This window comes from Elephantulus edwardii, unplaced genomic scaffold, assembly GCF_000299155.1.
Source record: "Elephantulus edwardii isolate Elephantulus edwardi_28Jun2011 unplaced genomic scaffold, EleEdw1.0 scaffold00030, whole genome shotgun sequence".
In the NCBI taxonomy this organism is placed as follows: domain Eukaryota; kingdom Metazoa; phylum Chordata; class Mammalia; order Macroscelidea; family Macroscelididae; genus Elephantulus; species Elephantulus edwardii.
Genome location: NW_006399780.1, coordinates 6300233 through 6327560, shown reverse-complemented (window position 1 = coordinate 6327560; position 27328 = coordinate 6300233). Strand labels below are relative to the sequence as shown.

The following is a 27328-nucleotide window of genomic DNA, read 5'->3' as shown; positions in this document are numbered from 1 at the left end:
AGTGATTGTGCAATTCTTACAAGCTTAAAGATTCCATCAATATCAGTGAATCATGTACATAATGTATGTAAATCGTTGAATGAGTATTTGTTCTACTGTATGTATCGGTAATAAAAAATAAATTACTCATTTTCTCTTTTCATATGCGACAATTAAAAAAGAAATTACATTTTCTTTTTTCATATGAAATAACTTTAGAAAAGTGCAACAATGAATGAATGGAAATCCAAAATCTCTGTAAATTTTCATTGAAATTAATAAAAAAAAAATATCCAAGGGTTTTCTTCCCACTGTCTTTGACCTCTAGCTCTCGGATTCAGGAATTCCCCCCCCCCCCAGGCTTGCCAGCCCTTCCCTTGGGCACAGCAGAAGCTGAGCTCCTGGGCGGTTGGTCTCCCCACCCCCCCTGCTGTTAACTGAACAGGACACACTTGCTCATAGAATCACCAAGGCTCTGCCATGCTCCAGGCAAGATGCTTTCCTTGATGAGCTCTGGTCCTCCTGGGAAATACTAAGCACTGTTTTTTTCGTAAAATGTTCTTATCTGTGGATCCTATATTTATCTTCCCTTGTTCTGTGCAAGCATGTTGTCATAGAAACAGAGTCTTTGTTAAATATTCACCTATGGCTGGTTTGCACCCATAATCATCTTTTCTTGGCATCCTGACACTTTCCATAGGAAGTGAAAGAGAATAAGACATTATGTGCAGTTTAGCAAAGTAATTGGATGCTTAAATAAAGAAGGCATATTCCCATGTTCAAAATTCAGACAGCCTAACACAAGCAAATGTGAGTCTTTGTCTCCAGAAAGTGTCCTTGATCGTATTTACCTAGAGTCTTGTAAGAAGTGATCTTCCAGGAATGTTCATTTCATGAACCAGGAAAATGTTCCTTTTTGTCCATTAAAATAAGCTGGATTCTTTGTTTTATTTTTTTAATTATAGACTCTGTTGTTTTTTTTTTTATACCAACTTCTTATACAAATGTTTCTGCTTAGGGTCTCCTATCTATTATAAAGAGGTACACACACATACACTTACTTGAAAATTTTCATACTGTACAAAATTTTTTTTCAAAAAGCATAAAAGAATATATTTATATTCTGAAGTATTTGAGTTTCAATGAGAGAGCCCTCAGAGATACAGGTAGGAAAGAAATCACTCTGTTATTCCTCAAATGGCCAGGCTCGCTGGTCTGGTAGTGACTGTTGGAACTCTTCAGACTGTGGGCCTTAGTCACTCTTTGAGCCTGAAACTGAACTCATTTTCCTCTGGACCCAGTTCTTAAAGCAACCAACACATAATAATGAAAGGGCAGTACCCAGAGATACTGCTTAGCAGAGAGAGAAGGAGAGAATAAAGAGTAGAAATGAGAATCACAGTGGGGAATTGGGTAGAGTGCTGCTACAACAGAAGGATTGTACTCAGTGTCATAAAACGTATGAATTGTTGAGTGGAGAATCACTATGCTCTATTAAAAGAATTACTCAAAATCTCTTTTCTGACCATTCCTTCCTTCTTTCTAAACCTGGGTTTAATACTCCTATCTATCCATAAAGAGTTGCACAGATAACTCAAAGGCCAGAGGCCTCTGGTGGCTCAAGTCTACCAGTGGCTCAAAGAGAGAAAGATAGACAATCACCCTCCTCCCCCATTTAATTTTCAGCCTCAGAAACTCTCCGGTTGGCTGGAGAGTCAGCTCTGACTTGATGGCAGTGAGATCTATAGAATGCACTTACTTTTAGACACTAATTTTGTATTGTTTTGGAGAACACAAATGGCAATTGTATTACCACTCTGCATTATGTGGTCTTGATGAGTGCCAACTGTTGCTCTCTCCTCTCCTTCAGTGGGCAGATACTGGCATTCCTACTTGGTGCCAGCATCATCCAAGGAGCAGGTTTCCTTGTCCCACCCTCATGAAGGCTATGTGATAATAAAAGAGATAGAGCAAATAAATAATTATGGTAATGTACCATAAGGACCTAGGTATCTACATTTAGGTATATGGTGGTTGTTGTTGTTTTGGGTTTGTTTTTTTTAAAAAAAAACAAAACTCAAATTTCTAAACTTTAAGTTTGCTATGATGCAGAGTTAGCTTCTGTTGTAGAGTTAAGGATATCCTGAGGCACTTGAGGTTCTATTAGAAAGACCACAGACATTCAGTTAGGGAAGAGAGGGCTCTGTTGTTCCTCAAATGAACTCATACCAACTTTCAAGACCTCTTGAGCAATGGAGGAGATGTGTGGGGAGACTTCTGGGCCAGGCGGGGAAGAACTGGCCACGTTGGTGACAATGAGAAAATGCAGGCTGTCGCTGCTCTGAGATTGTACAGCATGTTCTCCAAGCACGTTTCTCTTCCCCTCAGCACTTCCTCTTCCCACCACATGCGAGACAGGCAAGTTTGTGTCCATATCTTTCTCTCATTTCATCAAGTCCTGAGGAAGTCCAGTGACCCACCCCACCCCCCTTCTCAGACTTAGTTGGTTTTAGCCCAATTTTCAAATGTATCTGGTCAATTTAAGTCTTTATTTCCAGTACTTGAGAATACTCAACTATAAGCAAAATACGCCTACCTACATTTACAGCTCCTGAAGAGGCCCTCACTGGTGAACTCTAAACAAAAGCGACTAGGTCTTGTTCTAAACTGCCGACTGGTACCAGCTGTTCCTCTGATAGGCAGCTTCCTCTTTTTTTCTTGTTAAGAGAAAGAAGTGGGGTTTTTGTTGTTGTTTGTTTGCTTTGCTTTAATTAGGCTTTCCATTTAAAATATAAAGTCTTCAAGTTTTGGGGGGGTTGTTTTTAAGCATATAAACAAAAATGTTTTTAGGTGTTTCTCTGACTACAAGGCTTGACAAATTTTGTCACATTGCTAACTTGTCAATTAGCAGATGAAAAATTCTGCTTTTGTTTATTCTAAAAATAATCTACTGTGGCATATTGATTCCACTTTGTCATCCTCCAACACCACCTTCACTGCTTTCCAAATGCTTATTTGTCTCTTGTTTTGTAGGGACCTTTCTACCACTAAGTGCTAGCCACTCTTCGTTTTGGTTTGCAAGGTTATTAGAATGCACTGGGTGCAGTGTTTTAGAATTTTCCACTTGTCGTTAATTTCCTTTGCCCACCAAGGTGTGGTTAGATGTGTTTACACTAGTTTTCAGATCCTGGTAGTGAGTGGTTGACGGGACTGTTATTGTGCACTTAAAGCTTGTTGACTTGTTCTCACCACTATTGTCACCTCAATCGAATAGGAAGATGCAGTTACCACAGCCTCAAAGCTGATGGAAAGGCGGGAGAATTCTACCTGAGGGGAAAAGACTAGTTAGTGCTGTCTCCCATCTCAGAAGTTAAAAGACTGTTCAGGAAGATGGGCATGAGCTTTTCACAAAGATAGTTGCATAAATAGCCCTGTGGTTTAGCAGTCATTTGAAACCTCACCCTTTACTTTCCTGTTACCTCTGTGAAGAATGTTTCAGCCTTTATTTTTCATTCACACTGGTGTGTAATATATGATTGGTTAAGGTTTCTAAATTCAGACGGAGAAAGAGAGTTCAAATACTCCCATTCTAGTTCTTTCTAGGTATACTTCCTTATGAAGGGAGTAGTGAGCACCCTGGTATTTATATGGGTCAGGTTGGCCAGTCCTGGCATTTTTCTATCTTTTCACATCGCATCATTCACTCCTGACAGTCTCATCCACTGAGAAGTAATTAGACTGAGGTGAATTAGATTTGGTTCATTCATGCATGCGACTTTTATTAAGCCCCTGCAGATTAAACATCCCTGTGCTTGGTGTTTGAGCCAGGCGGCTAAGAGGCAAGGCGCTCCTGTTTGCGGTGTAATTAGTGTGCCTACGAAGCTTTCCTGCCTTGAGGAGTGCTTCTTCCCCTGAGCCTCTTCTTGGATAATGGAGACCACAGGAATTGCTGAAGTGAAGATGTGGCTGCAGCTGCTCAAATACTGAACAGCTAGCCTCCTGTGTCAGAGTAGGAGCGGCTGAGTCCTGGAGACCATTGTGTGCATCTCATACCAGACAGTTGTGCTCTGCTCCCATCTCCTCTCTTTTCATGTGCAACCTGGGGAAACACAGATCTTTATCCCCAAACAGACTCAGTTTGCTGTTGTTAGGTGCCATTGAGTTGACTCTGACTCATGGTGACCCTGTGTAAGCAGAACAAAATTCTGCCCAGTCCTGCACCGTCCTCAGAAGATCTGCTGTGCTTAAGCCAATTGTTGCAATCACTCTGTCAGTCCATCTCGCTGAGTGTCGTTTTCTCTTCTACTGACCTCTTCTTCCGTTCATGATGCCCTTTCTCGGTGACTGGCCCCTGCAGATTGCAGACTCAAAGTATGTAAAATGAAGTCTGCCCATCCTTGCTTCAAAGGAACATTGTGGCTGCACTACCTCTGAGACAGATTTGTTTGTTCTTTTGGCAGTCCGTGGTATATTCATTGTTCTCCACCAACACCACAATTCAAAGGTGGCGATTCTTTTTTAGCTAGTTTAGATCCTCCATTGGTAGCACAGAAGGCTCAATTCTGCTCCAAGCACCTCTTGAGGAAAAAGAATAAAAGCAGGAAGAAAAAAAAAATTAATGTTAATATTCTCACATTAGGTTGTCCTTTGTTAAGTGAAATTTGTATTCTTGGCTATTGTTTTTCAGAGTTGACCTCTGGAATGCCAGTAACTTGAAATTTGGAGATGAGTTTCTGGGAGAATTAAGGATTCCATTGAAAGTACTACGACAGTCCAGCTCTTATGAAGCATGGTATGTAACAATCTGCCCGGCAGAGATCAGCTCCTTGGTGGCCTCATGCTGGGGAGACAAGGCTGAGAAATCAAGAGAAAGAAGAAAAAAATTATAAAGACCTCCAATACAAAATGGCACAATAACTTATGTACTCAAACCTTCACCTTCTCACTTCACAATCATCTATTCTTATTTTGCATATAGTTCTTACAGATTTAGCTTGGTGATCTAGCTTCTGTCTTCCCAACAGGTGATACACAATAGATATGGACAGGTACTATTAAAGGTGATGGTTCAGGGCCTTAAAACAAAGAAGAGAGACTAACTTATGGGCTGTAACATTTTCAAAATAGCACCTTGGGCTTGGTTATTGGAGATAAGGCAAACAGCTGACACACTTCATTGACCCATTAGAACATCGGATCCCCTGTGCATTGATTGGTGCTCTTGATCTTTGCCCATGTTATCCACTAAAGCCATCAGCAAAAAAAAAGCCATCAGCAGGGGACGCGTCACCCTCTGAGGAAGGTATGAAGGGGTGCTGCATGTTTCATGGAAATCGCCACTTAAAACCACACATCCACAACATGCAGCTGTCTCAGCTCTGTGTTATAACTCATTCCAGCAGCCCAGATGGCTGCAGTTTTGCTACTTGCTTCTATCTTTATTTCATATTTCCTGTCGGGCACTTTGCATTCTGACGTAAGGGATTTCTCTTTTGTTTTATTTCACGGTCAGTTTATAAATCAAATTGCATCACTGTAAGGATCACCAGAATGAAGTCTTAAATCTTTTTAATCCTGGTCATTGTTTCTTACTTCATTTCCTTTAACAGACGCAGAGTGCAGTAAGAAAACAGACTCGTCTTCTTGCATTATACGCCAGCAACCATGAACATCAAAACAATCACATATTTTTTAATATCTTTTCACATTGTGCTTTATAACAGAGTTTCCTATCAACAGGAAATAATGGGCTATTGTACCTTTTAATTCCATGAGCCATGAGAAGTTGGACTATGACTGCATAATTAGATTCTGATTTCTTGCTGGGAAGCTCAAGCAAAACCCTTGCCATGGTAACAAAGGATATGATGTTTGTCTGGTCTCTCTTTTTTGCTGTCAAGTTAGAATTGACTCATAACTGATCCTCCAGCAGGTTTTCCGAGACTATAAATCAAAATAGGAGAAGATTGCCAAGAAGCAATCTGGTGGATTAGAAATGCCTATCTTTGAATTGGCAGCACAGTTCCATCCACACCAAGTGACCAGAGTTGTTTGCCTGGTGGTCCACTGAAAATCTCAGCAAATACTCTAAGGTGGTAATGCCTCAGAGACAAGATCTACTTATACTTATACAGCTTCTTTTGTTGTTGTTGTTGTTGATCTTGGCTTTTATTGTAAAATGGAGTGTGTGTGTGTGTGTGTATATATATATATAAAATGTAAAATTTTTTTTTTTTTTTCCTTGTTGTGTACCACCAAATCTGATCCAACTGGCACAGGAAGAGATAACCTCTCCTTCTCAGATCATTTGGTGGATTCGAACAACTCACCTTTTGGGATTGTAACGCAGCATCTTGCCCCTAGGAGGAGATATATATATATATATTTTACAGCATATTCTTCCCATTTAATTTTTTTCTCATTCATTCATTGTTGGACATTTTCCTCCCTGCCCACCACTCCCCCTTAGTTCACTTTTCTCTTTGAAAAGAAAAGAAAAATTCTTTCATTATTATACCATCCCCCATTCTACCAAGTCCACAGTCCACTTTACTATGCACTTCTTTCTCTGGAAACTTACCATGAAAATAATACCTAAGCATATATTCCTTTTAAACAGTTCTCTCCCTCATCTGTTTCAATGCAGTATACATTATTTATCCCCTCTTTTCTTTGGTTCCCCCAAACCCGATGTCAGTCCCATTTTAAAACAGGGGCACTATGCAGTATTTGTCCTTTTGTGACTGAGATATTTCACTCAGCATAGTGTCCTCCAGGGTCACCCATTTTGTATATTTCATGAGTTCCTTGTTTTTCAGTGCAGCATAGTATTCTACTGTGTGAATATACCACAGCTTCTCTGTCCATTCATTTATTAATGGGCACTTGGGTTGTTTTCAACTCTTTGCTAAAAGAGTTTTGTGAACAAAGCTGCAATAAACATGGATGTGCATATATCTGCTTGGGTAGAAGTTCTGGTTTCTTTAAGGTAAATTCCCAGTAGTGGAACTGCTAGGTCAAATGGTATTTCTATTTTCAACTTTTTGAGAAAGCACCATACTACTTTCCATAATGGTTGCACCATTTTACACTCCCACAAGTAGTGAATAAGGGTTCCAGTTTCCACACAACTCACCTCCATTTATTGTTTGTGGATTTATTTTTTAATATATAAAATTTTTATTTTATACTGGTTTACTTAACAAAGTTTGCATACATTGTTTTTCACACTGGATCTTTGCGCTTTCCTTTACCCACCACTCCTTCCACCCATCAAATTGTGCGACCCTGTGATTAAGCCCCTGACCCCTGTCCATCCTCATCCTTCTGCTTCTTCCCCACACCTTGGATCCTCTACAGTAATGATCTCATATAGTATTTGTCCTTATGAGACTGAGTTAGTTAACTTAGCATAATGCTCTCCAGTCCTCCCCACCCCCAATTTAGTTAGTAATTTACAAAATCATTGTTCCTGGGTACTGCATAGTATTTCATTGTGTAAACAGCTTTTCAAGCTGTAAAGAAACAGCAAAATTAGAGTACGTATGATTCCTGAATGGGTCACTCAGTATAGAACAAAAGAGAGAAAAGTGACAGAATCAGAAAATGTCACTCCAAGTGACCATGTGGTCAAATGACCCAACTGCACACACATATACACTTTTGTTCTTTTTAACACAGAAAATTATACTATATTAAGACAGGGATAGCTTTACTCTCCTTATTGCTAGCCCATTATTAAGTGTCAGTTTTCACAGGTAAATTATTTGACAGCGAAATTGGCCCTAACTACTTATATGCATGTTCAAACCACCATCTAAACCCAAACATGTTTTCTTTTACACATCTCTCTTCTTCCTCTTCTTTCTTATTTCTTCCACTTTTCCTTACATTCTCCCTTAACTTTTAAGTGTGTGGCTTTTTTTTTTCAGCAGCCTCAGTGGGCAACCTCCTTAGGGGAGAGGCATACTCCATCCAGGCTGCACAGAGCCTCCTGGTTGCTGTAGGAGGGCCTCCTGTACAATCACCCTGTGTCCCCACCAGTCACCTGGGTCAGATGCAGAGAGAGTTGTGTTTAGCGGGGTGCTGGGAGTGACTATGGAGAGAATGAATCCCCTGCTCAGTGTCATCAAGCCCAGTCAGTTGTCCTCAGTTTGTTTTCTGAGGCTGTACATCTTATGGGAACAAGTTGCCCATTTTTCTCCCATGGAGCAGCTGGTGGATTCAAATCGCCTACCTCTGGATACACACTATACCACCAGGTTCTCTACAGAGAATGGCCCCTTTTATAAAAGAAGTTGCTGCCTTACAGTAGTTTCTTCCCTGTGTGTCCTTTCCAGGTACTTCCTTCAGCCCCGAGATAATGGCAGTAAGAGCCTGAAACCAGGGGATCTGGGGTCCTTAAGGCTGAATGTAGTTTACACAGAAGATCATGTTTTCTCCTCAGACTATTACAGTCCCCTCCGGGACCTCCTCATGAAATCTGCAGATGTGGAGGTAATTTGCCTACCTACCCTTTTGGTTTACCTACCTTTGATGACCTTTGTAAACCTCTGACATACATTTCACAGGGCAAGGGTGGGAGTGGCCCTAGCTGATGGACCTCAGCTCCCTCAGCTGCTTCCTATCCTTATTTATGAGTTTCACCAGCAACCTCAGGTCTCCTCCAGGTTGTTTTTGTACCCTTCCTTCAGAGAAAGATCTTTATCTGTTTTTGCTGGCTGCAAAGGGGGGGCACACCCAACTCTTCTGCTGTTAGAACCGTTGTGAAAACCCACAGGCAGGGTGTAGGACTTCCTAATTTTTGCATTTGACTGTCAACCAAATGCCTTTGGTTGCGTTTGCTTGCAGACCCTTGTTCTGTTTGAATTAGGGGAGTGGATGGGAGAAAGAACGGAATTTGTGGATCCTTGACTCTGCATGGCAGGAAAAAACCCCAGAGATATTTGCAAGTTGGAGATTTAAATGTGATATTTTTCCCTATGAAATGTAAGTTTTCTGTCTCAGGATAAAAAACAACCAAAAAACCTGCATTTATCAAAGCTAAAAATGATGGTACATAGAGTAAGGGAAAGAAAGGGGGAAAGACCAATAGGTTCCTTTCTTTTTATCACTAAAAGTACATCAAAGGTGAGAGGTTGGCTTCTTTGCAGATGGCTTGGTTTTTAGATTGCTGCCCCCTAGTGATTGAATTTATCAAACATCATTACCATCACAAGCAAGTAAAATTATGCTAAAGATAATTTGAAAATTATTGCAGCAGTACATCAACAAAGAACTGTCAAAAGTTTGGAATTTATTTAGAAGCATTTAGGGAATAAAGGAATCATTGCTCACTTTACTGGATCTTGGATAAAAGCAGAGAATATCAGAAAGATGTTTTCCTGTGTTCTGTTGACTATACAAAGGCATTCAACTGGGTGGATCGTAATAGATTAGGAAAACATTTGGGAAATAGGAATTCTAGAACACCTAATTGTACTCATGCAGAACCTATGTATAGAACATGAGACAGTCCTTTGAATAGAGAAAGGAGATAGTAACGGATTTAAAATCAGAAAAAGTTTGTGGGAGGATTGTATCTATTCATCATACGTATTCAGCCTGTTTGCTATGCAAATAAACCAGGAGGCTAGACTACATGAAGAAAAATGTGGCATTAGGATTGAAGAAAATGTAATTAACAACTTGTAATATGCAGATGGCACAACATTGCTTGCTGATGGTGAAGAGAACTTTAATGAAGTTCTTTGATGAAGTTTCATGAACTTTGATGAAAGTCAAAATCTATACAGCCTTCTTCAGAGTTCATGAAATTTCAGTACAGATTGCAACTCAACAAAAAAGGAGAGAAAACCCCTCACACTTAGATCCGGAAGCAGCATCATGATAAATGGAATAAAGATTGAAGTTCTCAAACCTTAATTTTACTTAGTTTCACAGTCAACACCCATGGAGGCAGCAGCTGTATTGCATTGGGCTAATCTGCTGTAAAAGACCTCTTTACAGTGTTAGAAAGCAAAGATGTTGCCTCTAAGTCTAAGGCATACCTAACCCAAACCATGGCATGTTTAGTCACTTCAGATGCTTAGAAACTGAACAAGAAATAAGGAAGACAAAAGAAGAACCCGTGAATTTGAAATATGATGTTAGCAAAGAATGAAAAATCTTTTGGAAGATGTACAGTCAGATTGATCTTAGAAGTGGGAATAGCAAAATGCCATTTTGTGTGTTTTGGTCCAGGAGAGGGATATCATGTTCTCAGGAGAAACCAGTTCTTAAAGAGAAGAGCATACCTAGTAAAGTAGATAATCATCAACAGCTGTGAGGTCAACATAAGAAGAGCTGGTCAGACTGTGGAGAGGCTGTGATGAGGCATACACTGATGGAGCCCAGGAGACAGAGTCAGAGTTAAAGATTTTACTTGATGGCCAATTGAAGAGAAAGCTGACTTGTGATTGCTACGAGACAAAACTTGCTGGACAATTGAAACCAGAGATATCCTACATTGGTGTTGCTTGACTGAATTTGCATTTTCACTTGTTGATTGAGACATGATCTAAACTGAGGGATTTTCTGGACTAAATCCTGATTTCACTGTGTGAAATTCTTTGCTTCTCCCACTCTCCAGCCTCTTTCCTCAATAAATTCCGTACTGTGAGTAAAGTCAAGTTTATGAATCAATTTGCAGTGAACATTGGGCCCAGTGATTAGTAGAAGTAGGTGCAAGGCGTGGGAGTAGGGACTATGTCTGACCTTGTGGCTATTATTTTGGTACTCTAGATCTTATTGACGGGGACAGTTCCCCTTTCTGAAGCTAGCAGAAGTCAGACTCATCCTTTACAACCAAGGAATGGGCATCAAAAGCCTACCCTACCCCAGCCCCCTGATCTGGGGAGGTCACTAATTTGATTTGGTGCCTGCCTTCTAAAGGTTCATGTTGTCTGTTTGCTCAGCCTGTGTCTGCATCAGCAGCCCATATTTTGGGTGAAGTGTGTAGAGAAAAGCAGGAGGCTGCAATCCCACTGGTGCGACTCTTCCTGCACTATGGCAAGATTGTGCCTTTCATCAGCGCTATTGCAAATGCCGAAGTGGAAAGGACTCAGTGAGTACCCCGCACTGCTTCCACTCCCATATTCCCTTGCCCCTTTCTTTCATGTGCCTGCCCACTCCTGAGGAATGAATGCCAAATCCGTCTCCGCAAACAGATTTAGCATGGCCTGGGGAAAGCCTAAGTTAGTGAGGAGTCCCTGGGTGGTACAAACCTTAATGTGCTACTCTGTAACCAAAAGGTTGGAGATATGAGTCCATCCAGAAGCATCTGAGAAGAAAGGCCTGAAGCCTTCATTCCAGTTAGCTATTAAAACCCCTAGATAGCTACTACTGAAAACTCTAGTTAGCACAGTTCTACTATGACACAGAGAAGGTCACTGTGAGTCAGAATTGACTTGCTGGTGAGTCATTGACTGGTTTAAAGGTAGCTCTGGTAGTCTAGCCTGTAGGAAGTTGCACTGGGAACCCAAAGATTGTGCCTTTCTGGTGGTTTAGATGCACCAGCAACAACAAGGGAGAAAGCTAGGCAGTCTCCTCTGTTGCTATTTACTACCTCAGAAACTCAGTGGTGAGTCAGCTATGAGTTGGTTTCCACTGGTCATCAATGAATTTGAGCCTGAGACCACTCATAGGTGAGAAAAACTAAGGCTATAGACTTGGGTAATTGGATAACAATAGAAGTCACCATCAAAAAATATTTAGAAGTGTCTTTTGAAGAAACTTAACTTTAAGGCTCCCCAAAATCATGACCTAAATTCAGATATTCAGATATTTGAGAAAAAGAATGCTTACTGATTTCTTTTTAAACTTGTGTTTCTTTAAGAAATCTGAAAATAAGTGTATGAAGAATTGAGATAAGCATAGGCCCTGGTTGCTTTAGGGAAAGCTCTCAATTCCTTGTGGCCTGTTACAGCTCACTTTGAAGTCACTCCATGTTTAAATTCTGAGAGCTCAGTATGAATGGAGCCCAAAACTGCAAATTTATAAACGTTGCATCCTTTCAAGGCTAGCGTTTACTGTTGAGCTTCATGAGAAGGTCATCTTCATGGAAGTCCACAGGGCCCCGAGACAGGTCGGCGTGCCGACCAGGTACTCAAAGAACAGCCTATTTGGGTTGCGTCTCTGCCAGGCTCTTTATCATGACCACAGTTTTTAATGCCTCAACTCATTACTGTTGAGTTGGAACCGCCTCTTAGCTGGCTCTCTGGCAGGTTTTTCAGAGGTTGTAAATCTCACAGGAGGAGATTGCCCATCGTTCTCTCACAAAGCAGCTGGTAGTTTTGAATTGTGTGCTTTTTTGTTGAGATTGTAACTCCAGTAAGCCACCAGCAGCTTTTGGTGCTTCTTCATGTTGTTATGTGTCATGGAGTCAGAACAGGCTCATAGCTGACCCTCCAGTGGGTTTTTAGAGGTGGTAAATCGCACAGGAGGAGGCTGCCCATTCTTCTTCCATAGTGCATCTGGTGGATTCAAACTGTATGGCTTTGAGATTGTAGTGCAGTTTCTTGCCATTAAGCCACCAGATCCTCCTCTTAGTGCTTAGGCTTGTTAGTTGGCTGCAGAAGAGAAAGAAATCTCTCTTAACCCCAAGAAAGTAGACAAGTTAGTTAGAACAGTTGGTGGATTTTGAATCTCCAGAGAAGTGTGGCCTTTGGATGGACAGTGCAACTCTCTACAGACTAAGTCACCAGAGCATAAAGAGTATAAAGCACTTGTGCCACTTAGAGACCTTGGTCTTCTCTTCACATAAAAATCCGAAGACACAGTCATCAGGTTGACCTTATCTCTGCGTCATTCCAGAACAGTTTCTGCTGCTTTAACACACATTAGTATCATGTGGAGATAAAGCCCACCCCAATCTACTTTCCAGAGACCCAAATACCATCTTCCGAGGAAACTCTTTGACCTCAAAGTGCATTGATGAGACGATGAAGCTGGCAGGGATGCACTACCTCCATGTCACCCTGAAGCCCATCATTGAGGAGGTGAGTGCTTGCAGCCCTGGCTTCCAGGTCTCTGCTGCTTCAGCATTCCCAGGGCGGGGAGAGGACCTTCCCTGGGAGCGAATGCTTCTGGTGTGAGTGATAACACACATACAGAAAGATTCCCCACAGACATGTTCAGCCTAACAAGAGCTATCACCTTAATAAAAGCAATCGTTTCACCACAGGAGCATCATTTGGCTGGCTTTTATAGAGACATTTCATGATGTATTCCATAATCTTACGCATCTTTTTAAATTTGAAAAAAAAAAGTTATTTTTAAAATATCTATCATCTTGTTGAAGACAGAAGGACACACAAGAAAAAGATGGGTGGCACGTCGTGGTTCTCCCCCAATTCTCACGGCAGCATGGCTTTTTCTAGAGCTCTGTTGTAGCTGTGTGAGGTAGCGTTTCATTATCTCTATCATGCAGGAGGATCCTTCTCTTTACAGGGTAGTAATTGATTGACACGTTTAAACCACGCATTTCCTTTTTGGAATGACTCAGCACTTTCTTACCTAACCCATTAAATGTGATACCTTGTCAGGCAATGTTTTCCCCCAGAACAGTTTCATAAAAAATAGGTGTTTTGCAAACGAGAGAGAATTTAAAATAGCGTTCTAGTTTGATCTGCGGGCAAAATCATCATAGCATTCTGAAGTAAAAACATGATTAAAGCTTTATGAAACTTAATCACGTATGAATTGATACAAAACGGCTTTCAAAAATGTTCTCATCGTAAAAAAAAAATAAAAAAAATTCTCATCTAAAACCAACTGTGTGCTTCACCAATTATTTGTGCATATTATTTCATTGGCCCTGGATGTTATCTCCACTTCAGCTAATGCAGCTGAGGTAAGGGGAGCTCAGCCACTTGGCCCACATATAGAGTGCCAGGCCTGGGTTTTTACCCCTGCATCATGAGTGCAAGATGGTGAGGCATGTTGCTAGGAGAGGCTATTTCTTGGTGAGGGACATCATGCTTGGAAAAGTATGTCAGCGAAAGAGAGGACAAACCCTCAATGAGATGCTTTGACACAGTGACTGCAGCAGAGGGCTCAAGGATGTTCTATACTATGAAGGTGGCACAGGACAGGATTCAAATCTGTCACTCGTAGAGTCACTATGGGTCATACTGGGCTTGACTGCACCGAACAACATCTGCCAGGCCTCAAAAACTGACCACTTTTGCAATCAAGTTCATGATTTCCATCTCAATGAAGAACAAACCCCTTGACTCCACTCGCCCCACACCCCATGCTCCTCTACCCTGTCTTCTCTGTATTCATTGATCTAAATGTTCTTTCCAGATCTGCCAAAGCCACAAGCCTTGTGAAATTGACCCTGTAAAGTTAAAAGATGGTGAAAACCTTGAAAACAACATGGTGAGAGTTTCTTCTGTTTTGTTCATGCATACCTTTTCCAAGCCAGTTAACCTGTTTTTTTTTTTCTTCAGTATTAAGGCTATTTAGAGACTCTGTCGTTCACCCTAAGATTTCAGGCTGGGGTAGGGAAAGAGAATGTGTTATGCTTTATATAGACCACAACTACTGAGTCCGAAATGTAAAGGTTTGCATACTTAGGCATTATCTGCCATTAGCTTTATGTTTAGTATATTGTGGTTCTGTTTAGGGTAAAATCATCAAGCCCAGATTGATGCTGTTTCTCATCTTTCATTGCTCACCCTTTCTTTCTTCTAACTAACATTGCCTCCTCCATGAACTGCTGCATTCAGCTGGGTTTCCCAAGTGAGATCCCTCGCTCCCTTGTTCTTCACTGTCTCCTGGGATAATCTAGAAGCATTCCTCTTAGAGGGGGCCTCAGTTGCCTAATCAAACAACGCCACCTGTTCTCTTTCCTTCACCTCAGCAAACAGATGGACCTAACCTTTGAGCACCTCATGCTGCTCCTGGGAGTTATATTCTTTATTTTAAAAAATAGCAAAAAAACACAGCAAGCGAAACTCTCTGATTTTCCCACTTCAACCTGAAGTTTTTGTCTTTTCCTCTAATCCCTTTATATGAGGATTAGGCCAACTTTTAAACATACCTTTAAGTAAAAGGCATATTTCCTGCCTTCAAGGAATTATGTTTCATGCTAAGTTTTAATCGTACCTTTTAATAACAGGCAAATTTCCTGCCTTCAGGGAATTAATGTCCCAGTGACTTTCAACTCAGCTAATGATATCAAGGTAGGAAAAGATAGTGTGGTTTTTCCTCCACATTCTCCAGAACTCCAGTGAAAAATTTCTTTCACCATTGCAAAATGTTATCATTTTCCATATGTCTTTTATGGAGGTTTGGGACTTTCTTAATGTATTAAGAAGGATGTCTTTTATATTGTTGCTGTTATGTGCCGTCGAGTCAAAGGGGACTCATAGCTGATCCTCCAGCAGGTTTTCAGAGGCTGTAAATTGAACAGGAGGAGATGTCCATCTTCCTCTTGAGAGGCTGGTGGATTCAAACTGCATGCCTTTGGATTGGCAGCGCAACTCTGCACCCGCTAGGTCACTAGAGCTCCTTCTTTTGTATAGAAAAATGTATAAAATCTGTACTGTTTAAAGAAGAGTCCTTTGGGTGGTGCAAACAGTTAATCATTCAACTGAAAGCACTTCAGAAGAAGGGCCTGGCAACCTACTACTGACCAGCAAGCCACTGAAAAAATCTTCTGGTGCACAGTCTTCTCTGACACATGTAAGATTGTTTGGAGTCAGAGTATATGCAACAGCAGCAGTGTAGAGATGAATAAAATGAATTTGAGGGATTAAAGAGGACGATGAAGAAGAAGAAAAGGGGAGAAGGCATTCCAGGCAGAGGGTACGCATGGCCAAGGGCTTAGGAGAGAGAAATAACAGAGTCCAAGGAATCTAAATATAGGAGGGTGTAGAAAGAGGAAGGCTTTCATCCAGAAGGCAAGAAGGAAGAAGCTGTTAGAGAATCTTAAGGTAGACAGTGATGTGATCAAACTTGCTTAGTGTTATGCTCACCATGGAAGCTCGTTGGGGATGATTTAGATGGGAGAAGAAAGTGGACCTTTACGAGGTGGCTCATGAGGAAATTGAGGAGACAGGGAACTCAGCTCAGTGAGACCCAGTCAGATCCAGGCAGGAAAAGTAGACAATCATAATAATTTCTTCCGGCCGTCATCCCATCCTGCTGGAAAAATGGAGGATAAGGGAAAGAGAGGAAGACCCTAAACAAGATAGATTGACACAATGACTGTCACAGTAGGCTCAGGCATATCAGAGATCACAGGAATGGCTCACGATAGGACGTGGATCTGATCTGTTGTTCATAGGGTCTCTATGAATTGCAGTCACCTTGATAACACCTAACAGAAACATCCCTCTACATTTCCTTCTGTGTGCTTCCATTCTCTTTGCTGCTTCCTCCACTAATTTCTCCACTCTGCTCCACTCCTCTACCCCATCCTTCCATCTGCTATTCCTCCGACTTTCATCTCCACACTGGCCCAACCATCTAAACACCATTTATAAATCCATCCTAGTGTTTCCTGTGCACATATTCTATGTGCTTATCCCCAGGAGGAGAGACTTAACTAACAGTGAACAAGAGATAAAATCTTCTTCCGTCCCAGTGAAGTTGACTATAAACAGTTGTGTGGTGTGTTAGAGATAGGCCACAGCTGTGGAGGCAAGTAAAACAAGAAGGATCTTGGGTAGCCAGAAGATGCCTCTTTGAGAAGACATGTAAGCAAACTGGCCCCCATGGAAGAGGCTAGTTGGGCTTGAGGCTGTCCCTTCAGCATGGAAACCCATATCTATCAGGGACCCTGGCCTGGAATCAGGACTCCCATTGAGTTCCCCTTGTCCCAGCTATTCTTGGACATTCTGTGAATGTGTCCCTCAGCCCTTAATCTTAGTGGAGATGCCTGGTACCAGCCAATGTGGACCAGCCCTTGGGGAACGTACAGATCCAGACTGGGGCCCTTAGGTGGGTAACGGCACCACATGGACCTGTTTGACATGTGTTCAACATTACAGGAGAACCTGAGGCAGTACGTGGACCGAATCTTTAATGTCATCTCCAAGTCTGGTGTGAGCTGCCCGACTGTCATGTGCGATATTTTCTTCTCCCTGAGGGAGTCTGCTGCCAAGCGCTTCCAAGGTGAGTCTCTCTTCCTCAGAATACACTTACCCTGGCTAAAAATAACCACAGCTCCCCCTCCCCCAGCAGTTCTCTTCCCACCTGCCATATGTCTGACAGCCCTTGGCCTGGCTTCAAAACCAAACCAAACAAAAGGACACTTCAGAGTCTGCATAGGCAGCGTGGAATGGAAATGGTTTTAACTCCTAACCTGCTGCGCCAGAAGGCTACCTCACGTCTAGTGAGTGGACATCAGGGCGTGAGAGAACATGAGCTGTCCTTTCCTCCGCATTGATGTTCCTGGTAGAGTCTGTTAGGAACCCATTGTCATCACAGCGAACACTTCCTCCATCCTCTCTCAAGTTTTCTTCTTATGGCTGAGCTCTCCCAGTGCCAGCCCCTCCAGTCACCTTCCTGACAGTGCTTTTATCTTGGTGGTTATTTCTTAGAGTCTCTGGGTGTTACAAGCCATGTATGCACTCAACTGCTGACCACAAGGTTGGAAGTTTAAGTCCAGCCCAAGGGGCCTCAGAAGAAAAATCTGGCGGGGGTGGAGTGGGGTGGGGAAGACCATTGAGAATCCACGGAGTAGAGTTCTCCTCTAAAATGCATAGGGTTATCACAAATCATAATTAGTTGGTCAGCACCTGGTAAACCTGATAGTGTTTATTTAAGAATGGAATGTTACCTATTTCCATGAGTGCTCCAGCTCTCTCCAAGAAAGATGGACCCTCACCACATTTTCCCAGCAGTTTTTGCTTGAAGTAAATTATGAGGCATTGTTTAGTGTACATGGGAAGGCTTTTCATCTTCACAAGAAGAGAAAACTAAAACATCGGGAATAAGGGGTTTCCCGGAGAACTGAGAGTTGTTGCTGTTAGGTGTTGTTGAGTTGACTGTGACTCACAGGAACTCTGTGAGCAGCCTGTCCTATCCTGTGCCCTCCTGACCGTCTCTGCCATCCTCAGCCCCGTTGTTACAGTCACTGTGTCAAGCCATCTTTCTCTGATCCTCTACCTTTTCCAGCATGATGTCTTTCTCCAAGGCCTCTCCTAACAAAATGCCCAAAATATATGAGTCAAAGCTTCACACACACACACACACACACACACACACACACACACACACACACACCGCCTTGCCTCTAAGGAGTACTCTGGCTGCACTTCTCCAAGACAAAAGTGTCTGTTCTTTGGGCAGTCCATGGAATAGTCAGTACTTTTCTCCAACATCACATTTCAAACACATCATAATCTCCCTCAACCTCTGAGAGGAATTCTTTAGAATTCCTGTTTTCCCTCCCATTGTTCTGAATTCAGCCGTGTGTTGCCATATGTCACTTTACACAGAATTCCTTGTTAGCAGAGCTAAGGAAATATTGTTTTCCTGTAGCTATAGGAACACCGTTCACATTTATTCACCTTAATTCACATTAACAGCATTAACACTAATGACTTGGGGCATGGTGTGCAGCTCTCCAGACCATGGGAGGCCAGCTTCTCAAAAGCAATCATTCACAAAAGGCAGAGCATATCTGCCCTCCATCCCCAAGCCAAGTGAACCTCATATGCCAATTTCATTCCATCCTTCCACAAATTGCCCTGAGAATTCCTAGCTTGTGGAGACAGACATTGGCTGGAAAACCTTGCAGAACCATCCTTGTAGCCCAGATGTGTCACTGTCCACACAGTGTAATGGTGGTCTTAGAAACCGCAGGCCCTTTGTCCACACCTGGCTGGATGCATCAGCTCACTGCCCCCTTGGATGGGACCCTGGATGCCTGCACTGGCGCTGCAAGGCTGTCACAGCCTGTTTGTCAAGAAGCTGGTGCTCTTCATATCATGATGACAACATGCAGTGTTCTTGGAAAGGCAATTACCAGGTGCATCCAAGTATGTCTTCAATTCTTTTTGGAATAAGATGGTAATGAATGAAATATAAAGTCTCACCCCAGATGTGAGTATATCACCAAATAATGAGCCAGTCTCCCTTTTATCACCATTAGGACCTGGTAAATTGATCTCTATCTGTTTACAACCTCATATACCAAACAGATGCTGTGCTTGAGAGACCAAGTTCCTCCCCAGAAAAGTCCCTTTAATAACAAGTCAGTAGAGAAAGAGGCAGACAGAAAACAAGGTGCACTAAATTATGAAAATGTTGCGTCCCCGATGGCAAGTGCAATGGCTTTTTCTTGTTTGCTGGTTGCAGATGACCTGGACGTGAGGTATACTGCTGTGAGCAGCTTCATTTTCCTGCGGTTCTTCGCTCCTGCCATTCTGTCCCCCAATCTCTTCCAGCTCACCCCTCACCACACAGTAAGTGAGCCCTGGGTGGCTGCGAGCATTGTCAGGCTCCTTGTGAATCAGCAGAGCTGACGGCACTCGGTGCAGTCCTCTCGTGGCGCTGAGCTGGCAGGCAGCCTGGCAGTGGTGCTCTGCGGGCCACTCTGCTGTAAAATGGCTTGTGAACATGTCACACACCTACAGTTTCCTTTGTCTCCAAGTGGGTTTTGCTGTCTCTCTTTTTAAGCATGTCAGCTCTGATAACAACACATTTTCATAGAGACTATATAGCATTTAAAAAATATTTGGCTGGTTTAAAGTAAAGTCTTAGCTACTGTCTGCTATTATTGTTGTTTTTGTTGTAATGTGCTGTCGAGTTGGAACTGACTCTTAGGTTTCCCTCCAGCAGGTTTTCAGAGGCTATAAATCACATGGGAGGAGATGGTCCCTCCTTCTCCCAGGGAGCAGCTGGTTTGTTCAAACTGGGTGCCTTTGGGTTGATATGTAGCAGTTTATCCACTAGGCCTCCAGAGCTCCCTTTGCTGTTATTAGGACCCCTCCACCAAAAAACAAACAAAACAAACCCAGAAACCAAAATCAAACATCGAGTATGATTGTGCAAACATGTGTGACCATATGTACATTCATTCGAAGAGTTTTGGTAGCACATTGGCTGCTAATGAAACGGCTGACAATTTGAACCCACTCAGTGGAGCAATTCTGCTCTGTCATCTGACATTATGAGAAGTCAAAATCAGTTTGATGGAACTTAACAACATGTTGTTACATGCCTTCGAGTCAGAAGCACCTCGTAGCTGTATCACCCGTGGATTTTCAGAGGCTGGAAACACAGGAGCAGAGTGCCCATCTTTCTCCCAAGGAGCCACTGGTGCATTTGAACCACCTGCCTTTGGGTTCACAATGCAGCTCCTTAACCATGATACCATTGGAACTCCCCTAACAACAACATACACTCCTTTATTTAATTTAGTCAATCAGCAAATATGTTTTGTGCACCAATCTGGAGCCTGGAGAAGCAAGAATAGGCCTGAGCCCCAGCTTTCACAACATTTACATTCTCGTGGACTGTGACAAATGTAACAGAGAAGCAGAGTGAAAATGTAAATGAGAAACCAGAATGAAGGGATAAGACAGCAATGGACCCATTCTTTGTTGTTGTTGTTGTTGGTTTTGTGTTAAATCATCTTAACCCATTCAAAGAGCAAAAGAGAAATCTACAGGCAGAATTACCTGTGAGATTCGGAACAGGTAAAACAAGTAACCCCAGTGAGGTGTGTCTAAAGTTAAGACCTTCCTTTTACATAGTAGGCACATAGGGTTGAGTAAAGCCATGCTTCTCATGCTTTAAGAAGCCCTGGTGGTGCAGTGCATTTTATGTTGTGCTGCTAACTGTATCCACCAGCTTCTTTCTTCACAGGAGAAAAATAGACAATTTCCTCCTATAAAGACTGGCAGCTTCCACAAGCCAGAATCCATTTAACAGGCAATGGCGTGTCTCTAACTTGACTGTTCACAGGAGCCACCTGAACATCTTGTCTGAGTGTAGACTTGGTAGATTTATGGTGGCACCTGGGATTCTGCATTTTTGGCAGGCTTCCAGATGATGCCATTGGCATTGGTCCATGGAATACACTGAGTAGAAGGGCTTAACAGTAACAGACTCAGTTTCTGTAAGCCCGTTTGCATGTTTACACCTCGAGTGCGAATGGACGCCCTTGCCTTGTTTTGTATTCTGTCGTTCATGTTCTCAGCTGTGTAATTCTGCCATCAGTCACAACAGTTTGGAGCAATACTAACATTTCTCATTTACTTTCTCCAACAGGATCCACAGACTTCCAGAACTTTGACACTCATCTCAAAGACGATTCAAACTCTTGGCAGCTTATCCAAATCAAAATCTGTAAGTCTTTCATTACAGCCTTCTTTACTTTTTGAGAATACTTGGATTTTAAAAAAGCAACTCTGTTCACTTTCCCTTTACACAACTTATCTGTTTATTAATATTTGCTTCCTGCTCATTCCTGTTAACCTTCCATGCTGCATTCCATCTGTGTGAGGATTTGATTGTTGTTGTTGTTGTTGTTATGTACTGTTGAATCCAAACCAACCCATAGCTGAGCCTCCTGTGGGTTTTCAAAGGTAGTTAATCTCACAGGAGGATATTGCACATCCTTCTTCCACAGAGCAGCTGGTGGTTTTGAACCTGTGTGTCTTCAGATTGTAGCACAGCTGCTCACCACTTGGCCACTGAAGCTGCTCAGGATTTGATTAGAAATTGTAATTAATTGTATTAAAGAAATTTTAATCAATGTTAAAAAACAAAATGTCTGTGAAACATAGAATGAAAATATAGTATTTGTAAACTTTCACTCAAAAGAAAATGTTGAAAATGTAAATGAAATATGTGGAATATAAAGAAAAATGCATACATTTATAAAGGCACTCCTAATAGTAAAATCAGCACCCGTATCTTCCCTCGAGCCACCTTAGTAAATAATTCTCAGAGTCTTCCAAGGGCTTCTCTGCCTCTCTTGAATTGCAATAGTTTTACTTTTTGAGAGGAAAACCATAATAGCACCTGACACTTTATTCATAACCAGCGTAACAAAACTGTATGTATTTGATTTATACCAATAGATTTGGAAGGTAGTTAATTGAACTGCATCAATTCAGTATGTGCAGTTTGGCCTGTGGCAGAAGGCACTTATCCTAAATTGATGATGTAATGCCTTCTCCCATCCAGCTTTGCTAGTGGCTGGCTCCTCCCCAGGTGTAGCAAATGCTACAGATGGCCTTGACCTTGAGCAGCTGAGGACATCTGCATAGGAAGTCGGTCTTTAGTGGATGGTGGCTTGAAAGCCAAACACCTGAGCCCCCACTCCCTCCATGCAATCAGAAGTGGCACCCCTCATTCTTTTCCTAGGCAGCTGTGGGGAGACCTTCCTACCTCTCCCTCGACTCTAAGTACACACATGTTCATCTTAACCCTTTCGGCAGCAAATCTGTTTTCCCTTCCAGTGCAACTATTGCCATTCACTTTAACCTATTTTGACTATATTAAGATGTGCCTTCTAAAGGACCACGAGGTCCTGTGAAATGCCCTTAATAGATCTTCATACCTCTAAGGTTTGTGGTTTGGTTTTTTTTCCATAAGAACACATCATTTTGAGGAACTGAGACTTTGGTGGAAGTGTGCTTAAGTATGGAGTTCATTTCTAGCTTACCTAATGTTCTAGGCAGTGAATGAGGGACCTTCTCGTGTTGCTGTTGTTGTAGTAACTGGAAGGGGTTAAAGCATAACCAGGAGACATTCACCTACCAGCCTTGTTTGTGCTTTGCACTCAGAATGAAATGTTAGGGCTGTAGATGATCCATATGTCACAAATAACCAACCCCTTTTGGTGGTGAACTTTTTGTTTTAGCTGAATCAGAGTTAGTTATGCAAATGAAAAGATTTCTTATAACTAACAAGCTGAGGAGTTCTGGAGATTTAATGGTAAGGAGTTGTGCTGCCAGAAAAGGTCTACAGTTTGAATTCACCAGCTCCTCCGTGGGAGGAAAATGGATAATTTCCTCTCATATGATTTAGAGCCTCTGAAAACTCACTGGAGGATCAGTTCAGACTCAATAGCACATGACAATAAGAGATACTAACATGTACTGACTGGTTTCCTCCATCCAATCACTTCTAGTTTATAAGGCTAAATACTCTTAGCTGAACACTTGTGTTGCAATCTAAGATCTACACAAAACTCACCTTGTTTTCATATTTAGGAAACATGTGGACAGCCTAAGTATTGTGGTAGGAAAGAAAGAAGGACCAATGGAAATAGGTAACACAAGAGGAAGTGAGAAGAATACTGTTACATGCATGTGGGGTGTAATCAGTGTGACAAAACATAATGTATATGAACTGTTGACTAGAAAACTGACTTCTCACTCATATAGAAATAAGTTCATTAAAGAAGAAAAAAACAGTTAATGGAGTCATGCACTATTGAAATGAGTGGTCTAAGAGGGACTTAAATACACACACAAACACAGCTGAAAAGCAGGACATTGGAAATAGTTTCTTTAAAAGCCCCTTCACTAAATCACGCTGGTTTGCCTTCTCATACTATTGGGTTCTACTTCCGTTGCACGTTATAGACCATATAAGCCCCAGAACAACTCTTTGCATCATAAATGCTGCTCACAAGTGAGGAAACTGAAGCAGAATAAGAGTCCATGATTAGTACAAGGTCCAAGAAGATTTCACTAGCAGATCTTGAACTTTGAACTTCAGAAGCCATGTGCACCTCATAACCATCACCATTTATATGGCCCTTTGAGCAGCTTCTTAAACCAGAAACCCAGATATTTATGAACCAGTTGTGAATCTAAGTAAAATGGAGGAATTGTTGACAATGTCAGCCTTTTCTTCATCTGTCCTAGTGTTGCCTATTTGGTCAAGTGGTGAGGACTCTTATTTTTTTGATAATGTGATGGTAATCAATACTGAAGGCTGTAGTCTGGTTTTCTGCAATAAGTGCTTCGGGTCTTTACTTTCTGTAAACAAGGTTGTGTCATATGCACAACACAGGTTATTGATGAATCTTTCTCCACATGAATCTATAGTCAACACCCATGATAATAGCAGCAAAGAAATAAAAAGACATATTGCACTGGTGGAATCTGTCGTCAAGGACCTCTCTAAAATTCTGAAGAACAAGGACATCAATTTAAAAACGAAGGTGCTCCTGATCCAAGCCATGGTCTTTACAAGTGTTTCCTGTGCCTCTGAAAGTTGGACAATGAATACAGAAGCCAAAGAAGAATGAATGCCTTTGAATTGTGTTGGCAAAGAATATGGAATATCCCATGGACGTCCAAAAGAACAAACAGATCACTTTTGGAGGAAGGGTAGTCAGAGTGTTCCTTAGAGTCAAGGATGGGAACACTTCATCTCACTTACTTTGTGCATATTCTTAGGAGAAACTAAATCTGTGGAGAGGGATATCACACTGGAAAAAGTGGAAAGTCAGAGAAAGAAAAGAAACCCTCAGTGAGATGGATTGACAGGGTGACTGCCACCGTGAACTTGAACGTGACAGAAATAATGTGGATGGTGCAGGATAGGACAGGGTTTAGATCTGCTGTTCATAGGGTCACCATCAGTAGTAGTTGATGCAACAGCACCTAACAGCAACAACAACAGTAAATTAATATGTGCAAGGAGTATTGAGTCATTTTGCCCAAGTACTTTTTAACAAAAAATTTCACCAGAGAAATTCCTTTAAATAAATATTAAAAACACAGTTCAACTAGAATTCTTCTTATAAAGACATTTTTCATAAGCTTTCTATGATTTTATGTCAGTTATACATGAGTTGCTGAAAACCCTTTAGAACACAGCTCTACCGTGAGACACACAGGACACCATGACTCAACTAGCTTTGATAGAGCAAAAGACCAGAATCCACTGCTGTGGTCATTTCCTCACAGCTGCCTCTGGGACTGCCTCACAGTGTTACTCAGACTATAGATGTTTGTGGAAGCAGATTGCTACATCTTTCTCACATGGAGCAGCTGGTGGGTTCAAACCACCGACCTTTTCATTGGTAGCCAATCACATTAAGAACTGCAGTACGATAGCTCACTGGTTTTGTTCTAAAACAAACAAAACCTAACTCTTTACTGCTGTCGGGTCAGCATCTCCTCACTGCGATCCTGTTGGACACAGTTGAACTGCCCCATAGTGTTCCCAAGGCTGTAAATCTTCACAGGCACAGACAGCCCCATTTTTTCTTCTGCTGAGCAACTATCAGCCTTTTGGTTTAACAGCACAGTGCTTAATCCATCAGGCTCAACTCTCTCGGGAAAGCACTTTATGTTCTGTTATCATTTACCAAGCGATAAAGAGGATTTTTAGTTTGTTTCATTATCGTAATTTAGGCTTGTCCTAATTCATGCCTTTAGATTTTTCAGATGTGGGCCATGAGCCAAGATATTTTTAGCCCTTCATTAAGCAACCTATTTTGTTCCAGGCCAGTTTTAAGGAGTCCTACATGGCTACGTTTTATGAATTCTTCAATGAGCAGAAATACGCTGATGCAGTAAAAAATGTAAGTATTACCAACAATGTTTATATATCCCCTGCCCTTGCTTTGTGCAAGCATGCACGGCTTAGCATCCACGATGTATGCTCATGTGATTTGGACTTTGCACTAACACTGCATTATGTGAGTCCATATATTTTTAAATGCTCGATACACATATATCCAAGTAAATGTCACAGGCTGCGTTGACTGTGTGAGAGCCTACATTTGATGGTTTTCTGAAAAGTGGGACCGAGTGAGCAGTCACAGCCAGTGTCTCCCCAAAGGCCCAGTCCTGAGGGGCAGCCGGGCAGGGCATACAGTGGAGGTGCTGCAGCTGCAGGGGAGCTGCAAGCCCAACAGTGCCGGCCCCACAGCCCCTGCAGAAGCTCAACAGCACCTGTCCCACCACTGACTGGCACCCCCTGGCACCCTCCCAGGCAGCCCCTCCTCCCTGCAGACTTTACGCAGCATATACCTGCATATTGTTCATAACAAACAATTTTATTGAGCTCTTTTTGTTTGAGCTCTTTTTGTCATTACTGCCCTTTGCAATCTGATATCTCGTGCCTCTGATCATTCACACTTATATCTACGTTTCCCTCTCGGAGCCAGCCTGCGTGTTATACCTTCAGAGATTATCACCACGGTGCCCTGCTTCCGAGCCTCTTATCCCTTGGCTGTCACTTCATCTGTTCTTTGTCTGTATCCCAGCTTGCCCCCTCCACACAGCTATACCTGATCCCTGTCACTCCCAAGTGCCTGACAGCATCGCAGAGATCGCTGACACCCTAGACCCGAAGTTAAGAGCACAGTGCTTGAGGGAGAAACATGAATGGGTTGTAAAACTTTACTTTTCTTGCCTGCTGTTAAGAGCAATTTCAAAGATTTCTGTGTCAGTGCTCTCTTAAGAAACACAGGTGTAGATGAGGAAGGTGAGTACTTGAGCTCAGAGCAGCTAGAATGTGGGTCCTTTAGTCATCATCTGAAGGAATCTAAAAGCCATGGAGTAGTTCTGCTCAGCAGCAAGGTCCCTCCCTGCCGTAACATGTAGGGAAATTGGCTACTAGGAATGGAAGAGATGCCTGTCTTAGGCCTGGAAGGTCAGTAAGGCCCTGGGTAGGTGTACATCTGTCTCCATTGCTAGGATGTCATTGTTGGGTGCAAGCTACAATTCATAGTGACCCTATGAACAACAGATCCCAGCCTTCCCCTGTCCTGCACCATGATTTCCATCATACTCAGGTTCATTGTTTTAGTCACTGTGTCAGTCCATCTCCTTTTTATCTACCCCTCTTTCTCAGACCCCTCATCTATACCAGCATCTTGTCCTTTTCCAAGGACTGGCCCTTCCCTATAGGACTTTTCCTATTATACCTCAAATCCCATCATTAGAGATTCATTCTTGAGCACCTTTTAATATGCTGGTAGATCCTTTTGGTGTTACTTGAAGCCTGGTCACTTCTGTAAGAATAAGCAAATGACAGCCTTTCACATTATTAAGGTATCAGGTACCAGGATGAAGGTACGAATGCAAGGTTCCCTGGAAGAGTGAATGGGGCAAGTTTCGGGAGGAGGACTAGACACTTTTATTTTTTATGATAGAAACAAACTCAGGGAAAAGTTCCAGAATTCTCAAGAAAGAGCTGATCTTACTTGGTGGGCCCTGCATCTAACTTCCCAAATCCTTCCAACTTTACTTGTATCAATGAGGAGACCCAAAAGTGTCCTAACCCCATCATTATATGGAAGAACGAATGTATGCTAGATGTGTTGTTTCCTCTTTTAACCAACTGGTTTCCTTCCCACTTAAGTTCTTAGATC

At 42.1% G+C, this 27328-nt stretch overlaps 1 protein-coding gene across 2 annotated transcripts in view; it reads left to right on the top strand.

Moving 5' to 3' along the window:
- The window catches only part of RASA3 (RAS p21 protein activator 3), a 194720-nt gene that overhangs the window by 127597 nt on the left and 39795 nt on the right, over nt 1-27328 (top strand). For both annotated transcript variants that reach the window (XM_006883814.1, XM_006883813.1), the window contains exons 9-17: nt 4667-4771; nt 8319-8475; nt 10935-11083; nt 12902-13016; nt 14326-14400; nt 17019-17142; nt 19333-19439; nt 21250-21327; nt 25454-25531. In XM_006883814.1, coding sequence (XP_006883876.1) covers nt 4667-4771; nt 8319-8475; nt 10935-11083; nt 12902-13016; nt 14326-14400; nt 17019-17142; nt 19333-19439; nt 21250-21327; nt 25454-25531 — 988 coding nt within the window. The remainder of the gene's footprint in view (nt 1-4666; nt 4772-8318; nt 8476-10934; nt 11084-12901; nt 13017-14325; nt 14401-17018; nt 17143-19332; nt 19440-21249; nt 21328-25453; nt 25532-27328) is intronic.